At 45.6% G+C, this 23,085-nt stretch overlaps 1 protein-coding gene across 4 annotated transcripts; it reads left to right on the forward strand.

Annotated features, from left to right (window-relative positions):
• The first annotated feature begins 143 nt into the window (after nt 1-143).
• HARBI1 (harbinger transposase derived 1) lies at nt 144-22,524 on the forward strand. 4 transcript variants are annotated; one of them, XR_013403258.1, is made up of 4 exons: nt 144-214; nt 995-1,808; nt 14,934-16,279; nt 22,257-22,524. XR_013403258.1 is itself a non-coding variant. In XM_015114202.3 (3 exons), exons 2-3 carry the CDS (start codon nt 1,139-1,141, stop codon nt 15,311-15,313), a joined length of 1,050 nt encoding a protein of 349 aa, XP_014969688.1. In that variant the 5' UTR covers nt 144-873; nt 995-1,138; the 3' UTR covers nt 15,314-15,519. The 4 variants fall into 4 exon arrangements, 3 of the variants coding, with proteins under 3 accessions (XP_014969688.1, XP_014969689.1, NP_001248435.1); XM_015114202.3 differs by lacking the exon at nt 22,257-22,524 and having other exon boundaries at nt 144-873; nt 14,934-15,519; XM_015114203.3 differs by lacking the exon at nt 22,257-22,524 and having other exon boundaries at nt 144-482; nt 14,934-15,519.
• The last annotated feature ends 561 nt before the right edge of the window (nt 22,525-23,085 follow it).

Genomic DNA, 23,085 nt, shown 5'->3' on the forward strand with positions numbered 1-23,085 from the left:
AAGGTAAAATAAAGACGGAAAGGAGGTGTTTGAGAGAGAGAGACCGTTTGGGTGATGTGTGGAATATGCGGGGACGAACCGCAGGTCGCGGTGGCAGCGGCAGTGAGGACGCGGCGTGGGGCGGGCCCTGACGCGGAAGGGGCGGTGCCGCTGTTGCGCGCCGTGGCGGCCTGTGTGCAGTAGCCGCTTCCGGAGGAGGGTCCAACCCGGCTAGGTGGGTGGGGAGTGTGGCTGTTAACCTGGCAGCCGCCGAGAGGTGGGTGACGGGCCTGGGCTAACTGAGTGTCCAGCGCAATCAGACTTTGACATCCGTTTTTAGGGTGCCCTTTAAAAGTGGCGGAGTCGTCTCCCAAACCTGGTTCGGCCAGCCTCTTTTTCGCTCCCGACTTCCAATGTGTCTGGTCTTCCCTACTTCCTGGCCCTCAGCTTCGCGATTTGGAGTTCTTGGAGTGAGGGAAAAGCCTTTTGTTACAGCACACAGTGTACGTCCATAAGGCTGGGTTGTGGACTTTGTTGTTGGTGGTTTTTTGTTTTTTGTTTTTTTGCCCCTTCTTTTCTTGTTAGACTGGTTTGAGCACCCCAGCATCTGTCCTGTACTTATCAGGTAGAACCAGAAGTTTTTGGATAATGAAACCCGTGACCAATTCTTACCCAAGGTGGTTATGACATACGTCAGCTGCTTCTTGGCCTATATAGTTAGGAGCTGACCTCTTTTACCTTGTGAATAATTATGTCATCACCTCCATTATTCTTTTGGTGTTCTCAATTGAAATGCCAGGCATTAAATGAGCCACAAAGGTTAAATTCCCATTATCCTTCAATCAGAGCAAGCCTGTCGTGCAGCCATGAGTTAGTGGAGAAAAATCCAGAGTTGTAAGTACAGTACGTTTTGCCTCAACAAAATGGAAATTTGCAGAAAAGGAGCTGCTCCAGCCTTTGAGTCACTTTAAAGTCTTTGGTAGGTTTCTAATGTTTTTTCTTTTAACATTTACAGAGAGAAGATTATAAATGGCAGAGCCATTTAACTGTGGTTAGCTGTTGGATTCTGATACTTTCTTAAAAATACCTTCCTGCACCAACATCTTCATTGGAAACAGTTCAGAAAAAGCAGAGGAGAGAGACAACTTTCACATTTACCATGGCTATACCAATAACAGTGCTTGACTGTGACCTCTTGCTGTATGGCCGTGGTCACCGGACATTGGACCGTTTTAAGCTGGATGATGTGTCTGATGAATACTTGATGTCCATGTATGGGTTTCCGCGACAGTTCATTTATTACTTGGTGGAGCTCTTGGGGGCGAATCTTTCCAGGCCTACTCAGCGATCCAGGGCTATTAGCCCAGAGACACAGATCCTTGCAGCACTGGGTTTTTATACCTCAGGTTCCTTCCAGACTCGGATGGGAGATGCCATTGGAATCAGTCAGGCGTCTATGAGTCGTTGTGTTGCCAATGTCACCGAAGCACTTGTGGAAAGGGCCTCACAGTTCATTCGCTTCCCAGCTGATGAAGCCTCCATACAGGCTCTGAAGGATGAATTCTATGGGTTGGCAGGGATGCCAGGGGTGATGGGGGTAGTTGACTGTATCCATGTGGCCATCAAGGCACCAAATGCTGAAGACCTCTCCTATGTGAACCGAAAAGGCCTGCATTCTTTAAACTGCCTGATGGTGTGTGACATTAGAGGGGCACTAATGACCGTGGAGACAAACTGGCCAGGCAGCCTACAGGACTGTGCCGTGCTGCAGCAGTCTTCCCTCGGTAGTCAGTTTGAAGCCGGTATGCACAAAGATAGCTGGCTTCTGGGTAAGTTTGCAAGTGTGAATTTTCATTTTGTTTGGAGGCATAGAAAAGTTATGTAGGCCGGGGGCACACAGCCCCAGCACTTTGGGAGGCCGAGGTGGTGGATCACCTGAGGTCAAGAGTTGGAAAGCAGCCTGGCCAACATGATGAAACTTCGTCTCTACTAAAAATACAGAAATTGTCTGAGCATGGTGGCAGGCGCCTTTAGTCCTAGCTACTTGGAAGGCTGAGGCGGGACAATCACCTGAACCCAGGATGCAGAGGTTGCAGTGAGCCGAGATAGCGCCATTGCACCCCCGCCTGGGCAACAGAGCAAAAACTGCATCTCAAAAAAAGAAAAGAGCCGGGCGCGGTGGCTCAAGCCTGTAATCCCAGCACTTTGGGAGGCCAAGACGGGCGGATCACGAGGTCAGGAGATCGAGACCATCCTGGCTGACACGGTGTCTACTTTAAAAATACAAAAAACTAGCCGGGCGAGGTGGCGGGCGCCTGTAGTCCCAGCTACTCTGGAGGCTGAGGCAGGAGAATGGCGTGAACCCGGGAGGCAGAGATTGCAGTGAGCTGAGATCCGGCCACTGCACTCCAGCCTGGGTGACAGAGCGAGACTCCGTCTCAAAAAAAAAAAAAAAAGAAAAGAAAAGAAAAGTGGCTATGCGGGTAGCTCATGCCTGTAATCCCAGCACTTTGGGAGGCTGAGGTAGGCAGATCACCTGAGTTTGGGAGTTCAAGACCAGCCTGACCAACATGGAGAAACCCCGTCTATACTAAAAATACAAAATTAGCTGGGCGTGGTGGCGCATGCCTGCAATCCCAGCTACTCTGGAGGCTGAGGCAGGAGAATCGCTTGAACCCAGGAGGCAGAGGTTGCAGTGAGCCGAGATCGCGCCAGTGCACTCCAGCTTGGGCAACAAGAGCGAAACCCTGTCTCAAAAAAAAAAGAAAAAGAAAAATTATGCAGTGGAGTAGAATGAGATATGGGAGTCTGTAGAGGTGAATCTCAGTCCTGTCATTTTTTTATGAGACCTCAGATGAGAATTTTCTTAGCCTTAATTTTTTAAAAATCAACATTTAATAGACATTATTAAAACTTTAAAGCATACTATTAGAGCCAGTACAGTGGCACGTACTAGTACAACTGGTAATTGTAATTCCACCTACCGGGGAGGCTAAGGCAAGAGGATCACTTGAACCTGGACCTTGAGACCAGCCTGAGCAAGATAGCAAGATGCTGTCTCCAAAACAATTAAACATTTTTTTCTTATTTTATTTTGTGTAGAGGCAGAGTCTCACTATGTTGACCAGACTAGTCTTGAGCTCCTGGCCTCAAGCTATCCTCCCATTTTGGCCTCTCAAAGCTCTGGGAATGTGACTGTGAGCCACCACACCCAATGTAAAAAATATTATTATTATTATTTTTTTTTTGAGACAGAGTTTTGCTCTTGTTGCCCAGGCTGGAGTGCAATGACGCGATCTCCGCTCACCGCAATCTCCGCCTCCTAGGTTCAAGCAATTCTCCTGCCTTAGCCTCCTGAGTGGCTGGGATTACAGGCATGCACCACCATACCCAGCTAATTTTGTATTTTTAGTAGAGATGGGGTTTCACCATGTTGGTCAAGCTGGTCTCTAACTCCCACCTCAGGTAATCTGCCCATCTCAGCCTCCCAAAGTGCTGGGATTACAGGCGTAAGCCACTGTGCCCAGCCAAAAAAATATATATATAAACAAATGTATTTTATGTTATTTCACCCAGCTTTTCTACTCCTAAGAATTTATCTTACAGGTATAGATTTATACATGTGAAGTCGGGCGCGGTGGCTCAAGCCTGTAATCCCAGCACTTTGGGAGGCTGAGACGGGCGGATCACAAGGTCAGGAGATCGAGACCATCCTGGCTAACACGGTGAAACCCCGTCTCTACTAAAAAATACAAAAAGCTAGCCGGGAGAGGTGGTGGGCGCCTGTAGTCCCAGCTACTGGGGAGGCTGAGGCAGGAGAATGGCGTGAACCCGGGAGGTGGAGCTTGCAGTGAGCTGAGATCCGGCCACTGCACTCCAGCCTGGGTGACAGAGCGAGACTCCGTCTCAAAAAAAAAAAAAAAAAAAAAAAGATTTATACATGTGCAAAACAAAATTGCATACAAGAATTTTTATTGCAAACAATAGCTGCAGCAACAAAAACAACCTTATAAAAACAATCCTGTCTGGGTGCGGTGGCTCCTGCCCTGCCCGTAATCTCAGCACTTTGGGAAGTCAAGGTGAGAGGGTCACTTGAATCCAGGAGGTCGAGATCAGCCTGGGCAACAAAGTGAGACAGTGTCTTTCAGAAAAGTAATAATAATATAAACAAGTAAACAAATAAATAAAACAATCCCCTGAAATAAAGCCAAAATACCGCTGGACGCGGTGGCTCACGCCTATAATCCCCGCACTGTGGGAGGCCATGGAGGGCGTATCACCTGAGGTCGGGCGTTCAAGACCAGCTTGGCCAACATAGTGAAACCCCTCCTCTACTAAAAATACAAAAATTACCAGGGCATGGTGGCACGCGTCTATAATCCTAGCTGCTCAGGAGGCTGAGGTAGGAGAATCGCTTGAACCTGGGAGGTGGAGGTTGCAGTGAGCCGAGATCATGCCACTGCACTCCAGCCTAGGCAACAGAGGGAGACTCCGTCTCAAAAAAAAAAAAAAGCCAACATACTTATCAGGATTGTCCAGAATTGTTTAAGTATTGTACATCCATACAATTGAGCCTTATCTGGCTCTGTTAATTGTCTGTAAAATGATTAATCTGATACCAACCACAGTAATATCTATTGTGAGGATTAGGTAATATATATGAAAGTTCCCTATAAAGTATTGTACAGATATACAAATGTGGCCGGGCATGGTGGCTCATGCCTGTAATCCCAGCACTTTGGGAGACCACGGCGGTGGATCACCTGAGGTCAAGAGTTGGAGTTCAAAACCAGCCTGGCCAACGTGTTCAAACCCCTTCTCTACTAAAAACACAAAATTTAGCCGGGCATGGTGGCGCATGCTTGTAGTCCCAGCTACTTGGGAGGCTGAGGCAGAATTGCTTGGGCCCAGGAGGCGGAGGTTGCAGTGAGCTGAGATCATGTCACTGCACTCCAGCCTGGGCGGTGGAGCAAGACTCCATCTCAAAAAAAAAAAAAAAAGGCCAGGTGCAGTGGCTCATGTCTGTAATCCCAGCACTTTCGGAGGCCAAGGCAGGTGGATCACCTGATGTCAGGAGTTCAAGACCAGCCTGGCCAAAATGGTGTGAAACCCCTTCTCTACTAAAAATACAAAAAATTATCTGGGCGTGGTGGTGGGCGTCTATAATCTCAGCTACTTGGGAGGCTGAGGCAGGCGAATTGCTGGAACCCAGGAGGCAGAGGTTACAGTGAGTCGAGATCATACCATTGCACTCCAACCTGGGCAACAAGAATGAAACTCCATCTAAAAAAAAAAAAAAAAGTAAGAAATTATTTTTGCGTTATTGATTGTCACTGTGATATCTGCATAAAAATGATAGTAGACAATGTATGTACACAATTCTTATGGTAGCAACTTACTTCACAGACCTGCCCAAGTTCCATTGGAAAGACTGGCTTACTGTTATGAGTAGGACAAGAATCTATTCAACAGTAAGCAGTGTGAACCAAGGTGACCGTACAGCTTTGAGGAGTGAAGTTAGTTAGCAGTGATAAAACCCTTGAACCCAGCAGCTTAGTTTTTTGTTTTTTGGGGTTTTTTTTAATGTGCTACTTTTATATGAGCATCAGGACAAGGATTATCTTGTATACAATATATGAGAGATGAAAGCTATGTGAAGGATTGGAAGACTTCTCCAACTTTTGTTTTTTTGAGATTGGGTCTTGTTATGTTGCCCAGGCTAGTCTCGAACTCCTGGCCTCAAGCAATCCTCTGGCCTCAGCCCAGGCTCGTAATACCAGTAGCTGGTATCACAGACATACACCACCACACCCAACTAATCATAACCTCTAATCATATCTACACTGCACAGGCTCATAGCACAGTGCTTACTATGAGTTGATGCTTAGGAAATATTTCTCTTTAACATATTTACTAGCACTTTATAGAGAAACCTCCCATGTTCCGAGTGGGCGAAGACGACACTGATGGGTGTAGAGCTGCCAGGGTACCACGTGTAATATCTTGGAGCTTAGTGAATTTCTTGATTGTTGCTTGTCCATACCATTTTTAGTGTGCCACCTTCTTGCTACGCTACTGGACCTTTATCTTAAACACACCTTTTGCCTATTTTGAGCTTTCAAATTTTATTTTCATACAACTCACATCAAGAAGTGTGGGAAAGTCTACCAATTTTGCAATTGTCTCATCTGGCCGTTTCTTCTATAGCTGTGGGACTACTTGGTTTCCAAGCTGATTTCTTACGAATCTCTTCACTTTGGTTCCCCCCCCATTTTTTTTTTTTTTTTTTTTTTTTTGGTGACAGGGTCTCACTCTGTCACCCAGGCTGGAGTGCAGTGGTGTGATTATGACTCAGTGCAGCCTTGACCTCCTGGGCTCAATTTATCCTACCTCAGTCTACTGAGTAGCTGGGACTACAGATGCACACCACCATGCTAGGCTAATTTTTGTATTTTTGGTAAAGTTGGTGTTTTGTCATGCTGCCCAGGCTGGTCTCGACCCCTAGGCTCAAGCAGTTAGCCCACGTTGTACTCCCAAATTGCTGGAATTACAGGCATGAGCTACGGCACCCTGCCCAGTTCCCTAACTATTAAGCTAGCTAAAACTTAGCCCTTAGAATTTGACAGGCAATATTGTAAGCATTTTGCATCAATTATATCACTTAATGCTTATAAAAACTCTTTAAGAGTTAAATAATAATATTAACATTTTTACAAAAGAGACTGAGGGACGTAACATTTAAATCCCTTGTGTTTCAGTGTTTAAATGAGATCATAGTACGAATTACTCTATTTGGCAAATATTCCTTGTAAAGACTTCAAGATCATGTAGGAGGTAGTGATTTTCTTTTTCTTCCCACCTTGGGATCCAAGATTCATTTGGAATTATGGCTTTAAAGTAGTTTTTTACATTGTTTATAGTACATAATTGAAAATTAGTAAAAATTCTGATAAATAACTTTGCTGATTCCCCTCTCTACAGAAAGAGTAGGAGTGGGAAAAATGGATATTGTAGCAACATTTAACAAATGTTTATTTTTATTTTTATTTTTTTTTTTTTTTGAGACGGAGTCTTGCTCTGTCACCCAGGCTGGAGTGCAGTGGCCGGATCTCAGCTCACTGCAAGCTCCGCCTCCCGGGTTTACGCCATTCTCCTGCCTCAGCCTCCCGAGTAGCTGGGACTACAGGCGCCCGCCACCGCGCCCGGCTAGTTTTTTGTATTTTTAGTAGAGACGGGGTTTCACCATGTTAGCCAGGATGGTCTCGATCTCCTGACCTCGTGATCCGCCCGCCTCGGCCTCTCAAAGTGCTGGGATTACAGGCTTGAGCCACCGCGCCCGGCCAAATGTTTATTTTTTATATTTTTTTGAGATGGAGTCTTGCTCTGTCACTGAGGCTGGAGTGCAGTGGCGTGAGGTTGGCTCACTACAAGCTCCGCCTCCAGGTTGACACCATTCTCCTGCGTCAGCCTCCCGAGTAACTGGGACTACAGGTGCACGCCACCACGCCCAGCTAATTTTTTGTATTTTTAGTAGAAATGGGTTTCACCATGTTAGCCAGGATGGTCTGGATCTCCTGACCTCGTGATCCACGTGCCTCGGCCTCCCAAAGTGCTGGGATTACAGGTGTGAGCCACCACGCCCGGCCTGTTTATTATATTATATATATACACATACATTTTTGAGACAGGGTCTCACTTTGTCACCCATGCTGGAGTGCACTGGTATCATCACAGCTCACTGAAGCCTTGACCTGGGCTCAGTTGATCCTCCCACATCAGTCTACCAAGTAGTTGGGAGCATAGGTGCTTGCCATCATGCCTGGCTAATTTTTTTTTAAATTTTTTGGCTGGGTGCTGTGGGTCATGCCTGTAATCCCAGCACTTTGGGAGGCCAAAGCAGGCGGATCACCTGAGGTCAGGAGTTTGATACCAGCCTGGCCAATATGGTGAAACCCTGTCTCTACCAAAAATACAAAAATTACCCAGGCATGGTGGTGGGCACCTGTAATCCTAGCTACTCAGGAGGCTGAGGCAGGAGAATCGCTTGAACCCGGGAGGTGGAGGTTGCAGTGAGCCGAGATTGCACCATTGCACTGTAGCCTGGGCAATGAGTGAGACTTACTCTCAAAAAAGTAAGAGTCTAGCCGGGCGTGGTGGCTCAAGCCTGTAATCCCAGCACTTTGGGAGGCCGAGACGGGCAGATCACGAGGTCAGGAGGAGATTGAGACTATCCTGGCTAACACAGTGAAACTAGTCTCTACTAAAAAAATACAAAAAACTAGCCGGCCGTGGTGGCGGGCGCCTATAGTCCCAGCTACTTGGGAGGCTGAGGCAGGAGAATGGCGTAAACCCGGGAGGCAGAGCTTGTAGTGAGCTGAGATCCGGCCACTGCACTCCAGCCTGGGCGACAGAGCGAGACTCCATCTCAAAAAAAAAAAAAAAAAAAGTAGGAGTCCGGGTCTGTGTTGACCAGGCAGGTCTCAAACTCCTAAGCTCAGCTGGTCCACCTCAGCCTCCCAAAGTGCTGGGATTACAGGTATGAGCCACTGTGTCTGGTCAGCAAGTGTTTATTAAAGCTAGTTTTGGTATGAGGCACTAAGAAAGCTTCGAATATACCTGTGGAAGTTGAAGATGTAGAAACTGATTTCCTTAGTCTGGGCGTGGTGGCTCATGCCTGTAATCCCAGCATTTTGGGAGGCCAAGGTGGGTGGATCACTTGAGGTCAGGACTCCTTGACCAGCTGGTCAACATGGTGAAACCCCGTCTCTACTAAATATACAAAAAAATATACAAAAATTAGCCGGGCATGGTGGCATGAGCCTGTGATTCCAGCTACTCAGGAGGCTGATGCAGGAGAATTACTTGATCCTGGTAGATGGAGGTTGCAGTGAGCGGAAATCGTGCCTCTGCCTTCCAGTCTGGATGACCGAGTGAGACTCCATCTTTAAAAAAAAAAAAAAAAAAAAAAAAAAAAAAAAAAAAAAAAAAAAAGAGTGGCTCACACCTGTGATCCCAGCACTTTAGGAGGCCGAGGCAGGTGGATAATGAGGTCAGGAGTTCAAGATAAGCCTGGCCAAGATGGTGAAACCCCATCTCTACTAAAAATAGGAAAATTAGCCTTGTGCTAATTTTAGCCAGGTGCTAAATCCCAGCAATTTTGGAGGCTGAGGCGGTCAGATCACCTGAGGTCAGAAGTTTGAGACCAGCCTGGCCAAGATGGTGAAATCCCATCTCTACTAAAAATACAAAAATTAGCCAGGTTTGGTGGCAGGCACCTATAATCCCAGCTACTCGGGAGGCTGAGGCAGGAGAATCGCTTGAACCTGGGAGGCGGAGGTTGCAGTGAGCTGAGATCACACCATTGCACTCCAGCCTGGGTGACAACAGTGAAACTTTGTCTCGGAAAAAAAAAAAAATTATCAGGTGGGATGGCTCAAGCCTGTAATCCTAGCACTTTGGGAGGCCAAGGCAAGCAGATCACCTGAGGTCGGGAGTTCAAGACCATCTTGGCCAACATGGTGAAACCATGTCTCTACTAAAAATACAAAATTAGCCGGGCATGGTGGTGCACGCCTGTAATCCCAGCTACTCGGGCAGCTGAGGCAGGAGAATTGCTTGAACCCAGGAGGCGGAGGTTGCACGGAGATTCTACGACTGTACTCCAGCCTGGGCTCAAAAAAAAATTTTTTTTTAAATTGCCAGGCATGGTGGCGTGTGCCTGTAGTCCCAGCTTACTTAGGAGGCTGACTTGGAAGGATCACTTGAGCCCAGAATTTCAAAGCTGCAGTGAGATATGATCGTGCCATTGCACTCCAGTCTGGGCAACAGAGAGAGACCCTGAATAATTCATATGAATAGACAGATTTGGAAAACGCTGGTCTCTAGAGGTTGTGTGGACAATGGGAGTAATTATGGGAAGATTGGCAGGATTATAAGGAATGACAAAATGCTAACGAAAGAGAGAATAGATGGCTAATTGTATTTTTGTTGTTTTTTTTGAGACGGAGTTTCGCTCTTGTTGCCCAGGCTGCGGTGCAACGGAGCGATCTTGGCTCACTGCAACCTATGCCTCCTGGATTCAAGCAATTCTCCTGCCTCAGCCTCCTGAGTAGCTGAGATTACAGGCACCCGCCACCATGCCCGGCTAATTTTTGTGTTTTAATAGAGACGGGGCTTCACCATGTTGGTCAGGCTGGTCTCAAACTCCTGACCTCAGGTGATCCACCCACCATGGCTTCCCAAAGTGCTGGGATTACAGGTGTGAAGCCCTGCACCTGGCCACCTAATTATATTTTAAGAAACAACCCTCAGGTTTGAGGAACAGTTCTAGATTTCTCAAACCTAGAACTAGCTGTGATCCTCCAGCCTTTTTTTTTTTTTTTTAGCATTATTTTTCCTACAATATTATCCATTCCTGTCCTCATTCTCATCTGTCCCTTCAGAATGCATTATCTAAATTCCCTTCTAAATATACCTATTCCTGCAAACAATTCAGCCTCAGTTCTTATTTCTTTAGCTCTTGGCCTAGTCCTATTAAAGCAGCTTTGGGTAAGATCTGCCAGAATGTCTTGTGGATGACTGATCATATAAGCAATTGTAATCTGTTTAGCAATTCTGATCCTAATCCCCTCTTGAGTGTCTGTTTTCCAGTGGTGCTTGGTTTATAACCATTTAGTGAGGGTAGAGCAATTTTACAAAAGGTCTCCTTTAGCTTTTCCTGTATATCTCCTCCATTTAAGACTCATACCATTCCTTAGAGAAACTTTAACAAGTATCATTTAACATCTCCAGGTTTCAGTATTTATCTTATATACTTACTTTATTCTCTTTTACAGCATTATACTCTTCTTTTATTATGCTCTTGTTTTAGTATTTTGAGTCTGAAATTAGCATTTGGTGACTAGGTCTTTCCTTTGCCTGACATATCAAAGGATGACAGACATATACTTTGATCTTCTCATTTGAAAAATGAGTTCAATATCTAACCTAGCAGAGTTGGGATTGCATAATAAGAGATAATCTTTTTTTTTTTTTTGGAGACAGTCTCACCCTGTCGCCTAGGCTGGAGTGCAGTGGCGTGATCTCGGCTCACTGCAACCTCCACCTCCCAGGTTCAAGCAGTTCTGCCTCAGCCTCCCAAGTAGCTGGGACTACAGGCACGCATGGCTGACTTTTGTATTTTTAGTAGAGATGGGGTTTTGCTGTGTTGACCAGACTGGTCTCAAACTCCTGACCTCAGGTTATCCGCCTGCCTTAGCCTCCCAAAGTGCTGGGATTACAGGCATGAGCCACCATGCCCAGGCTGATAATCTTTAAAAAGTACCAGCTGGGTGTGGTGGTCATGCCTGTAATCTCAGCACCTTGGGAGGTGAAGCGGGAGGAATGCTTGAGGCCAGGAGTTCAGGATCAGCCTAGCAACATAACAAGACCCTGTCTCGGCCGGGCGCAGTGGCTCAAGCCTGTAATCCCAGCACTTTGGGAGGCCGAGACGGGCGGATCACTAGGTCAAGAGATCGAGACCATCCTGGCTAACAGGGTGAAACCCCGTCTCTACTAAAAAATACAAAAAACTAGCCGGGCGAGGTGGCGGGCACCTGTAGTCCCAGCTACTCAGGAGGCTGAGACAGGAGAATGGCCCGAACCCGGGAGGCGGAGCTTGCAGTGAGCTGAGATCCGGCCACTGCACTCCAGCCTGGGCGACAGAGCGAGACTCCATCTAAAAAAAAAAAAAAAAAAAAGACCCTGTCTCTACAAAAAGTTTAAAAATTAGCTGGGTGTTGTGGCATGCGCCTGTAATCCCAGCTACTCAGGAGGCTGTGTTGGGAAGATTGCTTGAGTTTAGGAGTTTGAGGTTGCAGTGAGCTGTGATCATACCACTGCACTTGAGCGTAGGTGACAGAGTGAGACTCTGTCTCAAAAACATTAAACTAAACTAAACTAAATAAATATTGAAAGTTAGGCCAGGGTGTGGTGGCTCACGATTGTAATCCCAGCACTTTGGGAGGCCGAAGGGAGCGGATCATGTGAGGTTGGGAGTTTGAGACCGGCCTGGCCAACATGGTGAAACCCCCATCTCTACTAAAAATACTAAAATTAGCCAGTCACGGTGGCATGTGCCTGTAGTCCCAGCTACTCGGGAGGCTGAGGCAGGAGAATTGCTTGAACCCAGGAGGCAGAGGTTGCAGTGAGCCGAGATTGTGCCACTGCACTGCAGCCTGGGCGACAGAGTGAGACTCCGTCTCAAAAAAAAGAAAAGAAAAAGACAAGAAAGTAAAAAAGAAAAAAAAAAAGTACCAGCACAGTACATGCTACACAGTAGGCGTTCAATGAGTCGTGGATATTATTTTTCATTATTATTTATAGCATCAGTTTCTTTTTTTTTTTTTTTTTTTGAGACGGAGTCTCGCTCTGTCGCCCAGGCTGGAATGCAGTGGTGCGATCTCGGCTCACTGCAAGCTCCGCCTCCCAGGTTGACGCCATTCTCCTGCCTCAGCCTCCCGAGTAGCTGGGACTACAGGCGCCCACAACCGCGCCCGGCTAATTTTTTGTATTTTTAGTAGAGACGGGGTTTCACCGTGGTCTCGATCTCCTGACCTTGTGATCCGCCCGCCTCGGCCTCCCAAAGTGCTGGGATTACAGGCGTGAGCCACCGCGCCCGGCGCATCAGTTTCTTAAATTCATTATTTAGTAGGGTTATGTTCAATGAAAAAAAAGGTTATGGCCGGGTGTAGTGTCTCACGCCTGTAATCCCAGCACTTTGGGAAGCCTGAGGTCAGGAGTTTGAGACCAGCCTGGTCAGCATAGTGAAACCCTGTCTCTACTAAAAATACACAAATTAGCCGGGCGTGGTGCAGGTGCCTGTAATCCCAGCTACTCGGGAAGCTGAGGCAGGAGAATTGTTTGAACCTGGGAGGTGGAGGTTGCAGTGAGCTGAGATCATGCCACTGCACTCCAGCCTGGGCAACAGAGTGAGACTCTGTCTCAAAAAAAAAAAAAAAAAAAAAAAAAAAAGGCTAGGCGCGGTGGCTCACACCTGGAATCCTAGCACTTTGGGAGGCCGAGGCGGGCAGATCACGAGGTCAGGAGATTGAGACCAGCCTGGCCAAAATGGTGAAACCCTGTCTCTACTAAAAACACAAAAAATTAGCCGGACGTGGTGGCACGTGCCTGTAGTCCCAGCTACTCAGGAGGCTGAGGCAGGAGAATTGCTTAAACCTGGGAGGCAGAGGTGGTAGTGAGCTGAGATTGCACCACTGTACTCCAGCCTGGGCAACAGAGCAGACTCAGTCTAAAAAAAAAAAAAAATAAAAAGTTATACCTGGGAGGGGAAAAGTCAGCTAAACAGTAAATTTGAAAATTCTGTGAGACTTCTTAGATATTTACAGTTAATCCATTTCTTAGAAATGTAAGCTCCTGCTAGGCGCTGTAATCCCAGGGCTTTGCGAGGTCAAGGTGGGTGGATTGCTTGGGCACAGGACTTAAAGACCAGCCTGGGTAACGTCGTCAGACCTCCTCTTTAGAAAACATTAAAAAAATTTGCCAAGCGTGGTGGCACATGCCCGTGGTCCCAGATATTCGGAAGGCTGAGGTAGGAGGCTGGAAGGTTGAGGCTGCAGTGAACTGTTATCACTCCACTGCATTCCTGCCTGGGTGACAGAGCAAAACTCTGTCTCCAAAAAAATAAATGTAAGCGCCTAAAAGAAATGAGCCCTGTATGTTGGGAACAGTGCCTACCACTGTCTGAACAGTTCAGAACGATTTACTGAAATTGATGGTGGGGCCGGAACACAGTGGTATGCAAACTGGTACTCCAGGGGCTATTTGTCTCTCAAATTTCTAAGAGGTTTTGCCTCTATGTGGGACATCTCATCTGCCAGATGTAGTGACAGTGAGTCAGGACAAGAAAACATTATACTAACATTGTGTTGTTGTATCAGGACATTGCACCCCAGTTTTTTGTTGTTGTTTTGTTAGCACTTCCTGGGATCATTTGATAAAGAAGTCACTTAAGGAGAATGCCTTGTGTGTATTTTTTTAATTGACTTCTGAATTCATTTCCTTATCACTATTACTATTTGCATGACTATATGTATGCTCTCTTTGTTCATGTGAAATTCTTCCTCTTACAAAGGCATGGTTCTAGTAATTGTGATATATAGGAAGGCAGAACACCTGAGTTCTGATCTCTGCCATAAGTGCTCGGACTTTTATCTTATTCTTCTCAGCACTGGGACAATAAATTACTATAGTCCATGAAATCACCTGAAATCCCTTGGTAGTGCTTTTAGACTTGAAATTTTGAGGGTAAAGTTAAGACTTTCCCTCACAAGTGTTTTGGGATCTCTCGGCCGAATTTCATTCTTGCTCTTTAGAGATTTTAAAGATTGGCATGCTATTTGATTTTATTTGGTTTTATTAAGCCTTTTATTAAATAACAATATTAGGAAAATGCAGGAATTTTATTTTATTTGAGATGGAGTTTCGTGCTTGTTGCCCGGGTTGGAGTACAGTGGCGTGATTTTGGCTCACTGCAAACTCTGCCTCCCATGTTGGTCAGGCTGGTCTTGAACTCCTGACCTCAGGTGGTGATCTACCCACCTCGGCCTCCCAAAGTGCTGGGATTACAGGCGTGAGTCACCGTGCCCGGCCAAATGCAGGAATTTTATTTCCTCCAGTGCCTTCACCTCCTTTCTACATTCTTTCATATTTGGCTTCCTTTAGGTGCCAGCGTTTTTCTCTGTCGATTTTTACCAACAATATTCTCAGCCAGAACTCGTGTCTTTCTGCTCCTGGCATTGGCATGATTTCTTTTTTCTGCCTGGTTTTTCTAGTGTGCTTTAGCACCAGAGGCTGTTGTATTTTCTTGTCCATTGTCAGTATATGTTTTCTGAATTTCGCTTCCTGTTTGTATTCCACTTATAGTCACTTATGATTTCTTTGGGCCTTCCCCACAGGTGACAGTTCCTTCTTTCTTCGAACCTGGCTCATGACCCCACTTCACATTCCTGAAACTCCAGCAGAATATCGCTATAATATGGCCCATTCTGCAACTCACAGTGTGATTGAGAAGACTTTCCGAACCCTCTGCTCCCGATTCCGCTGCCTGGATGGATCCAAGGGGGCACTGCAGTACTCACCAGAGAAATCCAGCCACATCATCTTGGCCTGTTGTGTTCTCCACAACATCTCCCTGGAGCATGGGATGGATGTTTGGTCCTCTCCAATGACAGGACCCATGGAACAGCCCCCTGAAGAAGAGTATGAGCACATGGAGTCCCTGGACTTAGAGGCTGACCGTATTCGTCAGGAGTTAATGCTCACTCATTTTAGCTAATGTAGAAGGTGGAGAGGAGGGAGACTTCCCAGGAGTTGTGACAGACTTTCTTCCTCATCACCTTCTACACAGTTCCATCATCTAGCATGACTGAGTATTCAGATACTTGTCATAAACTGACATTTAATCTGTGTGTTTTGGTAAGGTTGGGGCTATGCCGGAATATCTTGATTCATTTGCAAATGCATTAAACCGAAACCAAGACAGCGGTTACCTACTGTGCAGTGAACTCCAGGTTGAGTACCACTAATTTGAAAGCTCAGTGGTTGCAAACATTTATGATTGTGCCTACGAAGTCATAGTAAAGGTCAGGAGTTCAAGACCAGCCTGGCCAACATGGTGAAACCCCGTCTCTACTAAAAATACAAAAATTAGCGGCCGGGCACGGTGGCTCATGCCTGTAATCCCAGCACTTTGGGAGGCCGAGGCGGGTGGATCACCCGAGGTCAGGAATTCAAGACTAGCCTGGCCAACATGGCGAGACCCTGTCTCTACTAAAAAGTGGCAGGTGCCTGTAATCCCAGCTGCTCGGGAGGCTGAGGCAGCATAATCGCTTGAACCTGGGAGGCGGAGGTTGTGGTGAGCCAACATTGTGCCATTGCACTCAGCCTGGGCAACAAGAGTGAAACTCCGTCTCCGGAAAAAAAAAAATCAGCCGGGCGTGGTGGTACACACCTGAAATCCCAGCTACTTGGGATGCTGAGGCAAGAGAATCCAGGAGTCGGAGGTTGCAGTGAGCTGAGATCGTGCCACTGCACTCCAGCCTGAGTGGCAGAGCAAGACTCTTTCTCGAAAAAGAAAAAAAGTCATAGTAAAGGGGAAAACAGCATATAGTCAAAACACTTTTTTGGTTTCAATTATCTGCAGATTTCAGATGAAAACAATATTTACATAGGCCGGGTGCGGTGGCTCACGCCTGTAATCCCACAATCCCAGCACTTTGGGAGGCCAAGGCGGGCAGATCAGGTGAGGTCAGGAGTTTGACACCAGCCTGACCAATACGGTGAAACCCCATCTCTACTAAAAAATACAAAAATTATCTGGGCATGGTGGCATGTGCCTGTAATCCCAGCTACTCAGGAGGCTGAGGCAGGAGAATCGCTTAAACCCAGGAGGCAGAGTTTGCAGTGAGCCAAGATCATGCCATTGCACTCCAGCCTGTGCAAGACTCCGTCTCAGAAAAAAAAAAAAAAAAGAAAACAATATTTCCTTGTTCTGGATTATCTGGGTGGCATTTTAGTTTTTCTACTTTGTTGCCTATATAGGCATAATCTGAGGCAAATGTGAAGAGAGAATTTCAGTTGGGGAATGGTCTTCTGACAGTAAATGGCTACTAATCCCAGTCTCCAGCTTTGTGCTTTTAAGAGGATATTTTAAAGACAGTCAGAAACCTCCATCTTTAGCCTGTCTGCAATAATTGGACTGTGACTTGGACCTAAATCCTAGGGAGAACATCTGGACTCCAGTTTCCTATTTCCAATCCTGAGTCGGAGTTAGAGGCTAAATGGGTTTAAGAACCCAATCAGCTTTAAAAAGGCAATTTGAATATAGATAAAATAGCAAGCTTATGCTTTACAGGCCATCTAAGGACTGAGAGAGATTGATGAGCAATGCGGATTCACCCAGGTTCAGACACCTCACATTCAACTAGATCACATTTCTTACAACTGTGATGTTAGAAAGTCTGTTTGGTCATTCTATTTTGAAATTCCTTGTACAAAAGGAAGATTCAGGGAATAAAGAAGGCGTGTGAAAGTATTAAAAAGGAGAGGTAATAGGAATATAATTTGTTGGCTTGAAATGAATTCTGGCGCTAGACCTTGGATATGCGGAGTGATGGACAGAATTTCCCAAGAAATAAATAATCCCCTAGCAAGTCTTGTTCTAAAATTACACTGATATAAAAATAACCTGATTAGAATAATGAAAGTGTGAATTAGGTTCACACATTGGTGCCTCTGCTGGGACAAAAAAGAGACTTTCCTGAGGGTTGTCTTGTTCCCAGTTTCTCAGCCACTCACCATGTGATACCTCTGACTTGTCCTCTTGGATCATTTCCTACCTCCTGCCTTTGGCAGTGTTAATCTGGTGATTTTCAAAGTAAAGAAATGAACAGCTGATGACAGAAGAAATTTGGAAATAAATTGAGGGTGACTCATCCTCAAGATTAAAAACAATTATGGATTATTATCTGCTGTTTTATTTCTACTCCAAATGCTATTCACCATCATTATCCTGCTCTATAAAGAGAGGGTCCATTTGGCAGTAGGTTGTGCTTAAAATGTACAGGGATGTCATTGAGGTGGGAATGGACAATGAAGAGTTGGCTAGAAACATTAACTCTATTCATTGTGCAACAGAGGTGCCTGGTTACATTTTTTTTTTCTTTGTAAAGTTCAACTTGTGACACAAGCTTGCTTTGTTTCCCTCATAAGGCAATGTTTTAATTCTCAAGGTCTTTCCTTTTTAAGTCTTCTAAGATGGGTATTTTCCCCATAAAGTTTTGGTTGTGTTTGGTATATCCCATCAGGAAAGGATTACTGCCAAACATGTATCATAAGTGGCAAGGTGAAGTGTGATCATGGAAAATGCCTTGCATTTTAGCCTTACATAACTACATTTAAGGAAAATTGGAGTTTTTCACAACTCACTAGATGGTGACATAAAAGACTGAGTGGGATGGACAGTCTTGGAGAGATTTCAAAAGCAATTTCAAGTCTGTTTACTTGCACACCAAAGATAATCTAAGTGCTGAGCTGACTGAACATTGGCTGACAGTGTTTTTTTCCTGGGAGCATTTTATTTTCTAATAATCCCACAGGGAAACTCTTCAGATCTACACGTTTAACCTCCTTTCAACCTGTAGTTTTGCAGGCCAGGATTTCTTTTTTTTTTTTTTTTTTTTTTTTGGTCATTAGTTAGTTATTTCCCCAAAATGATGTAGGGGAAGGATCATGGTCTGTTCTTCCAGATTGCCAAGGGTATCTTCATAGGGGCTTTTTATAAGTGTCTGAGAAAGCTTCTGCCTTTGTGGTCCTTAGTGTGGATTTATAGCTTTTTTCTGGCATGGTTTTGGGAAAGAATCAAGGATTTTCTCCGTCTTATGTAAGCCTTATTTTCCCATAGATAACTCCATCTGGCCAGCATAGTAGTTTTCCAGATTTACCCTTAGATGTTTCAAGGCAGTAAGGTCTCAGGATATATCAAGGGAAAACAATATTGGGTGACCACCAATTTACCAATTCCAAATTATACAAAAGAGGGACCATAAACATATTCTTGGTTTAAGTTAACTGAATAGGGATGAAGGTGTTTTCCTGATCCTAGGACTGTAAAGGATCTAGGCCAAGTTAATCTAACTTAGGGATAAAAAACAAGACACAATTGTAATGGAGTCATATAGTGACGACATAGAAGAGGTGGGTAACGGTGAAAGAGGCTAGACAGATCATAGATATAATAAGATTTTATCTCTATCTGAAACAAACTGAAAATAGCCGCAAAACTGAGCTTCGTAGTTACTTTCCCTGGCAGTGGAGGGGAAGTTAGAAGGACAAGAAAATAAGAAATGAAAGGGTTTTTGTGCATACACATGTCCTCAGGGCCCATTTTGCTCTCTAGATCCTGCCAAGATTTTCCAAAATTGTTGTGGGTATGAGAAATCACAGATTCAGGATGAAGACTTTGTTGATTATGTAGAAAGGAAGGAAAAATACTAGCTGAAGGCTGGGGACATGCTAGTTTCCTAACACATAAAATTCATAGACTTTTTTTTATCACACAGAAATCCTTGTTCTAAAAAAAAATTTTTTTTTTTTTTTTTTTTTTTGAGACAGGGTCTTGCTCTGTCGCCAAGGCTAGAGCAGTACAGTGGAGTAATCGCTGCTCACTGCAACCTCCACCTTCCAGGCTCAAGTGATCCTCCCATGTCAGTCTTCTGAGTAGCTGGGACTACAGGCACACACCACCATACCCAGCTAATTCTTGTATTTTTTATGTAGCAATAGGGTTTTGTTACATTGGTCTCGAACTCCTGGATTCAACTGATCTGCCTGCCTTGGCCTCCGAAAAGTGCTGGGATTGTATGCGTGAGCCCCTGTGCCTGGCCCTGAATTTTTTTTTCTTTTTCTTTTTCTTTGAGACGGAGTCTCACTCTGTCGCCCAGGCTGGAGTGCAGTGGCACGATCTCGGCTCAGTGCAACCTCCACCTCCCTGGTTCAAGCCATTCTCCTGCCTCAGCATCCTGGGTAGCTGGGATTACAGGCATGTGCCACCATGTCCAGCTAATTTTTGTATTTTTAGTAGAGACAGAGTTTCACCATGTTGGCCAGGATGGTCTTGATCTCCTAACCTTGTAATCTGCCCACCCCAGCCTCTCAAAGTGCTGGGATTACAGGTGTGAGCCACCACGCCTGGCCTTGAATTTTTTTTTGTTTTTTTGAGACGGAGTCTCGCTCTGTCGCCCAGGCTGGAGTGCAGTGGCCGGATCTCAGCTCACTGCAAGCTCCGCCTCCCGGGTTCACGCCATTCTCCTGCCTCAGCCTCCCGAGTAACTGGGACTACAGGCACCCGCCACCTCGCCCGGCTAGTTTTTTGTATTTTTTTAGTAGAAATGGGGTTTCACCGTGTTAGCCAGGATGGTCTCGATCTCCTGACCTCGTGATCCGCCCGTCTTGGCCTCCCAAAGTGCTGGGATTACAGGCTTGAGCCACCGCGCCCGGCCCTGAATTTTTTTTTAATTAACTTTTGTAGGGACAGGATCTCAGTCTGTCACCCAGGCTGGAGTGCAGTGGTGTGATTGTAGCTTATTGGAGCCTTGAACTCTTGGTCTCAAGTGATCCTCCCACCTCAGCCTTCCAAGTAGCTAGGACTAGAAGTGTGCACTACCATGCCTGGCTAATTTTTTTTTTTTTTGGGGTACAGACAGGGTCTGACTATGTTGCTCAGGCTGCTCTTAAATTCCTGGCCTCAAGCAATCCTCCTGCCTTGGCCTCTTGAAATGCTCTGAGATTAGGCCGGGCGCAGTGGCTCAAGCCTGTAATCCCAGCACTTTGGGAGGCCGAGGTGGGCGGATCACAAGGTCAGGAGATCGAGACCACAGTGAAACCCCGTCTCTACTAAAAATACAAAAAATTAGCCGGGCGCGGTGGCGGGCGCCTGTAGTCCTAGCTACTCAGGAGGCTGAGGCAGGAGAATGGCGTGAACCGAGGAGGCGGAGCTTGCAGTGAGCCGAGATCGCGCCACTGCACTCCAGCCTGGGCAACAGCGTGAGACTCCGTCTCAAAAAAAAAAAAAAAAAAAAAAGAAATGCTCTGAGATTATAGGAATCATAGGCATAAAATTTAGTGCCCAGCCTAAACTTTTTTTTGTAAACATGACTACAGACTGGGCACGGTGACTCATGCCTGTAATCCCAGCACTTTGGGAGGCCGAGGCGGGCGGATCACAAGGTCAGGAGATCAAGACCGTCCTGGCCAATATGGTGAAACCTGTCTCTACTAAAAATACAAAAATTAGCTGGGCGTGGTGGCGGGCACCTGTCATCCCAGTACTAGGGAGGCTGAGGCAGGAGAATCGCTTAAACCTGGTAGGAAGAGATTGCAGTGAGCTGAGATCGTGCCATTGCAACTCCAGCAACAAGAGCAAAACTCCAAAAAAAAAAAAAAAAAAATGACTACAACTGAAGGCCTCTTGTGATTGTAAAGTAGAAGAAATTAGATCTCTGGATACTGAACAGGAGAAAGGAGATTAGACTTTGAAATCATAAATTAGCAAATTTCAAAAAGGGGCCTCCCTGTTTGCCTGGCAAAATGTTAAGGATCTGTTATTCTGTTGACGTGTTAACTTTCTCTAATCTTTATGCTGTCTTTTATAGATGGGCTGACTTATTTGTCATTCTAGAGCCTTAAAATATTCATACATTTTGATCTATTGATAAATTTCATCACCGGAGATTTATCTTATAGAAATAATTCCAAAGAAGGGACAGCCTTCTATCATTCTACAGCTAGCAGTTCCCTGCTGTTCTGGGGTCTCTCTCCTTCCCTACGCTGCTCCTACATAACTATACTACTTCTATCTTTACCATTCCATCATCAAATGTATACATTACCCCACAGCACAAAAAGAACAGGCTAGAAAAGAACAGAACAGAATTGCAATGGCAGAATTGACAACTGACTTAGCATTTCGGCTGTTCAAGGCCTGACTGGTCTTCCTGCACTTCCTAATAAGATGACTCACAGTACTATTACAGAACTATCTCACACTAGGTTCAAGCCTGATATCTACCACCAAGTGTGTGGTAGAGGCATGTTTCTCAGAACCCAGAGCCAAGATAAGGAACAGTCTCCAATTCCCTCTTTTCTCCCCTCCCTCCTTCACCCTTCATTCCAGGCAAGTCTCCTAGGCAAGTGTGCCCCATCCTCATCCTTTTTTTTTTTTTTTTTTTTTTTTTTTTTTTTTTTTTTTTGAGGCAGGGTTTCACTGTCTCTGTTGCCCAGACTGGAGTACAGTGGTGTGATCATGACACACTGCAGACTCGACCTCCTGGGCTCAAGTGATCCTCCTGCCCCAGCCTCCTGAGCATCTGGGACTGCCAGTGTATGCCACCACTCCCTGCTAATTAAAAAAAAAAAAATTGTTTTTTAGAGACACAGTCTCACTATGTTGCCCAGGCTGATCTCAAACTCCTAGACTTAACCTATCCTCCCACCTTGCACTTCCAAAGTGCTGAGAGTACAGATGTGAGCTGCCACACCTGGCCTCTTGTTGGTTTAGTCTTTCCAAAGTTTTTTCCATGTGATTGACAGGGGCAAGGTCCATGCTTAAAAGTGAACTGTCCCAGATTGCCCATGGCTGTCACAGTTTTAACACTCAAAGTCCCATGTTCTGGGAAACCCCTCAGTCCTGGGCAAAGCTAAGACTGGTTATCCTACTTCAGGGAAGCACCGTCCTACCTCCGGGGAGTGGATCCATGAGGAGAGTCCTGCCAGAATTCAGTGATCAACAGTCAACACCATAAGTTCTTGAGTCTTAACACCAATACGAGGAACATCAGGGGTACAGCCCAGGATGATCTTCACTTCTGCTGGCCTTGTTTCATTTTTACAGTTTTTCCTCTAGTGTGAGGAGATTCCCGCAAGGTTGATGGTTTCAACTCCTGATCCCTTGTGATCCATCTTCAATCCAAATAAATATTTCCATAAGAACATGCAGTAGTTTGCTGTCAAACTGAAGCTTAAATCCATATATATATATATACACACACACATATACATATTTAAAAAGAACAGTTCTCTGAAGGAAATTTATCTGTAGAGGTGCAACTCTGCCCATAGAATAAGTTACGCTTTCCATGGTCTCACAAAGCAGTCTAGACTCAACTTTGCAAATATCGCCATTTTCAGATGATTTTAGATAAATCTTTGCCGAACTTTCAGGTGTTTTACTCAAAAGTCTCCAGCTTTTGAAAAACGGAAAATGTCTTAGAGCAGTGAAATTAGTTTCTTTAGGTTTTTTCACTGCAATCAAGGTTTCGAAACAATGTAGTTGGCCGGGCAGGATGGCTCAAGCCTGTAATCCCAGCACTTTGGGAGATCGAGGCGGGCGGATAACGAGGTCAGGAGATCTAAACCATCCTGGCTAACACGGTGAAACTAGTCTCTATTAAAAATGCAAAAAAATTAGCCGGGCGTGGTGGCGGGCGCCTGTAGTCCCAGCTACTCGGGAGGCTGAGGCAGGAGAACGGCGTGAACCCGGGAGGCGGAGCT

Source organism: Macaca mulatta, chromosome 14 (genome assembly GCF_049350105.2).
Source record: "Macaca mulatta isolate MMU2019108-1 chromosome 14, T2T-MMU8v2.0, whole genome shotgun sequence".
Taxonomy (NCBI): Eukaryota; Metazoa; Chordata; class Mammalia; order Primates; family Cercopithecidae; genus Macaca; species Macaca mulatta.

Excerpts from the sequence above, each read along its gene's own strand:
- HARBI1 (XM_015114202.3), top strand. The coding sequence starts at position 1,139 with ATGGCTATACCAATAACAGTGCTTGACTGTGACCTCTTGCTGTATGGC. Across the intron at positions 1,809-14,933 it reads CAAAGATAGCTGGCTTCTGG|GTGACAGTTCCTTCTTTCTT; the intron begins GTAAGTTTGCAA and ends CCTTCCCCACAG.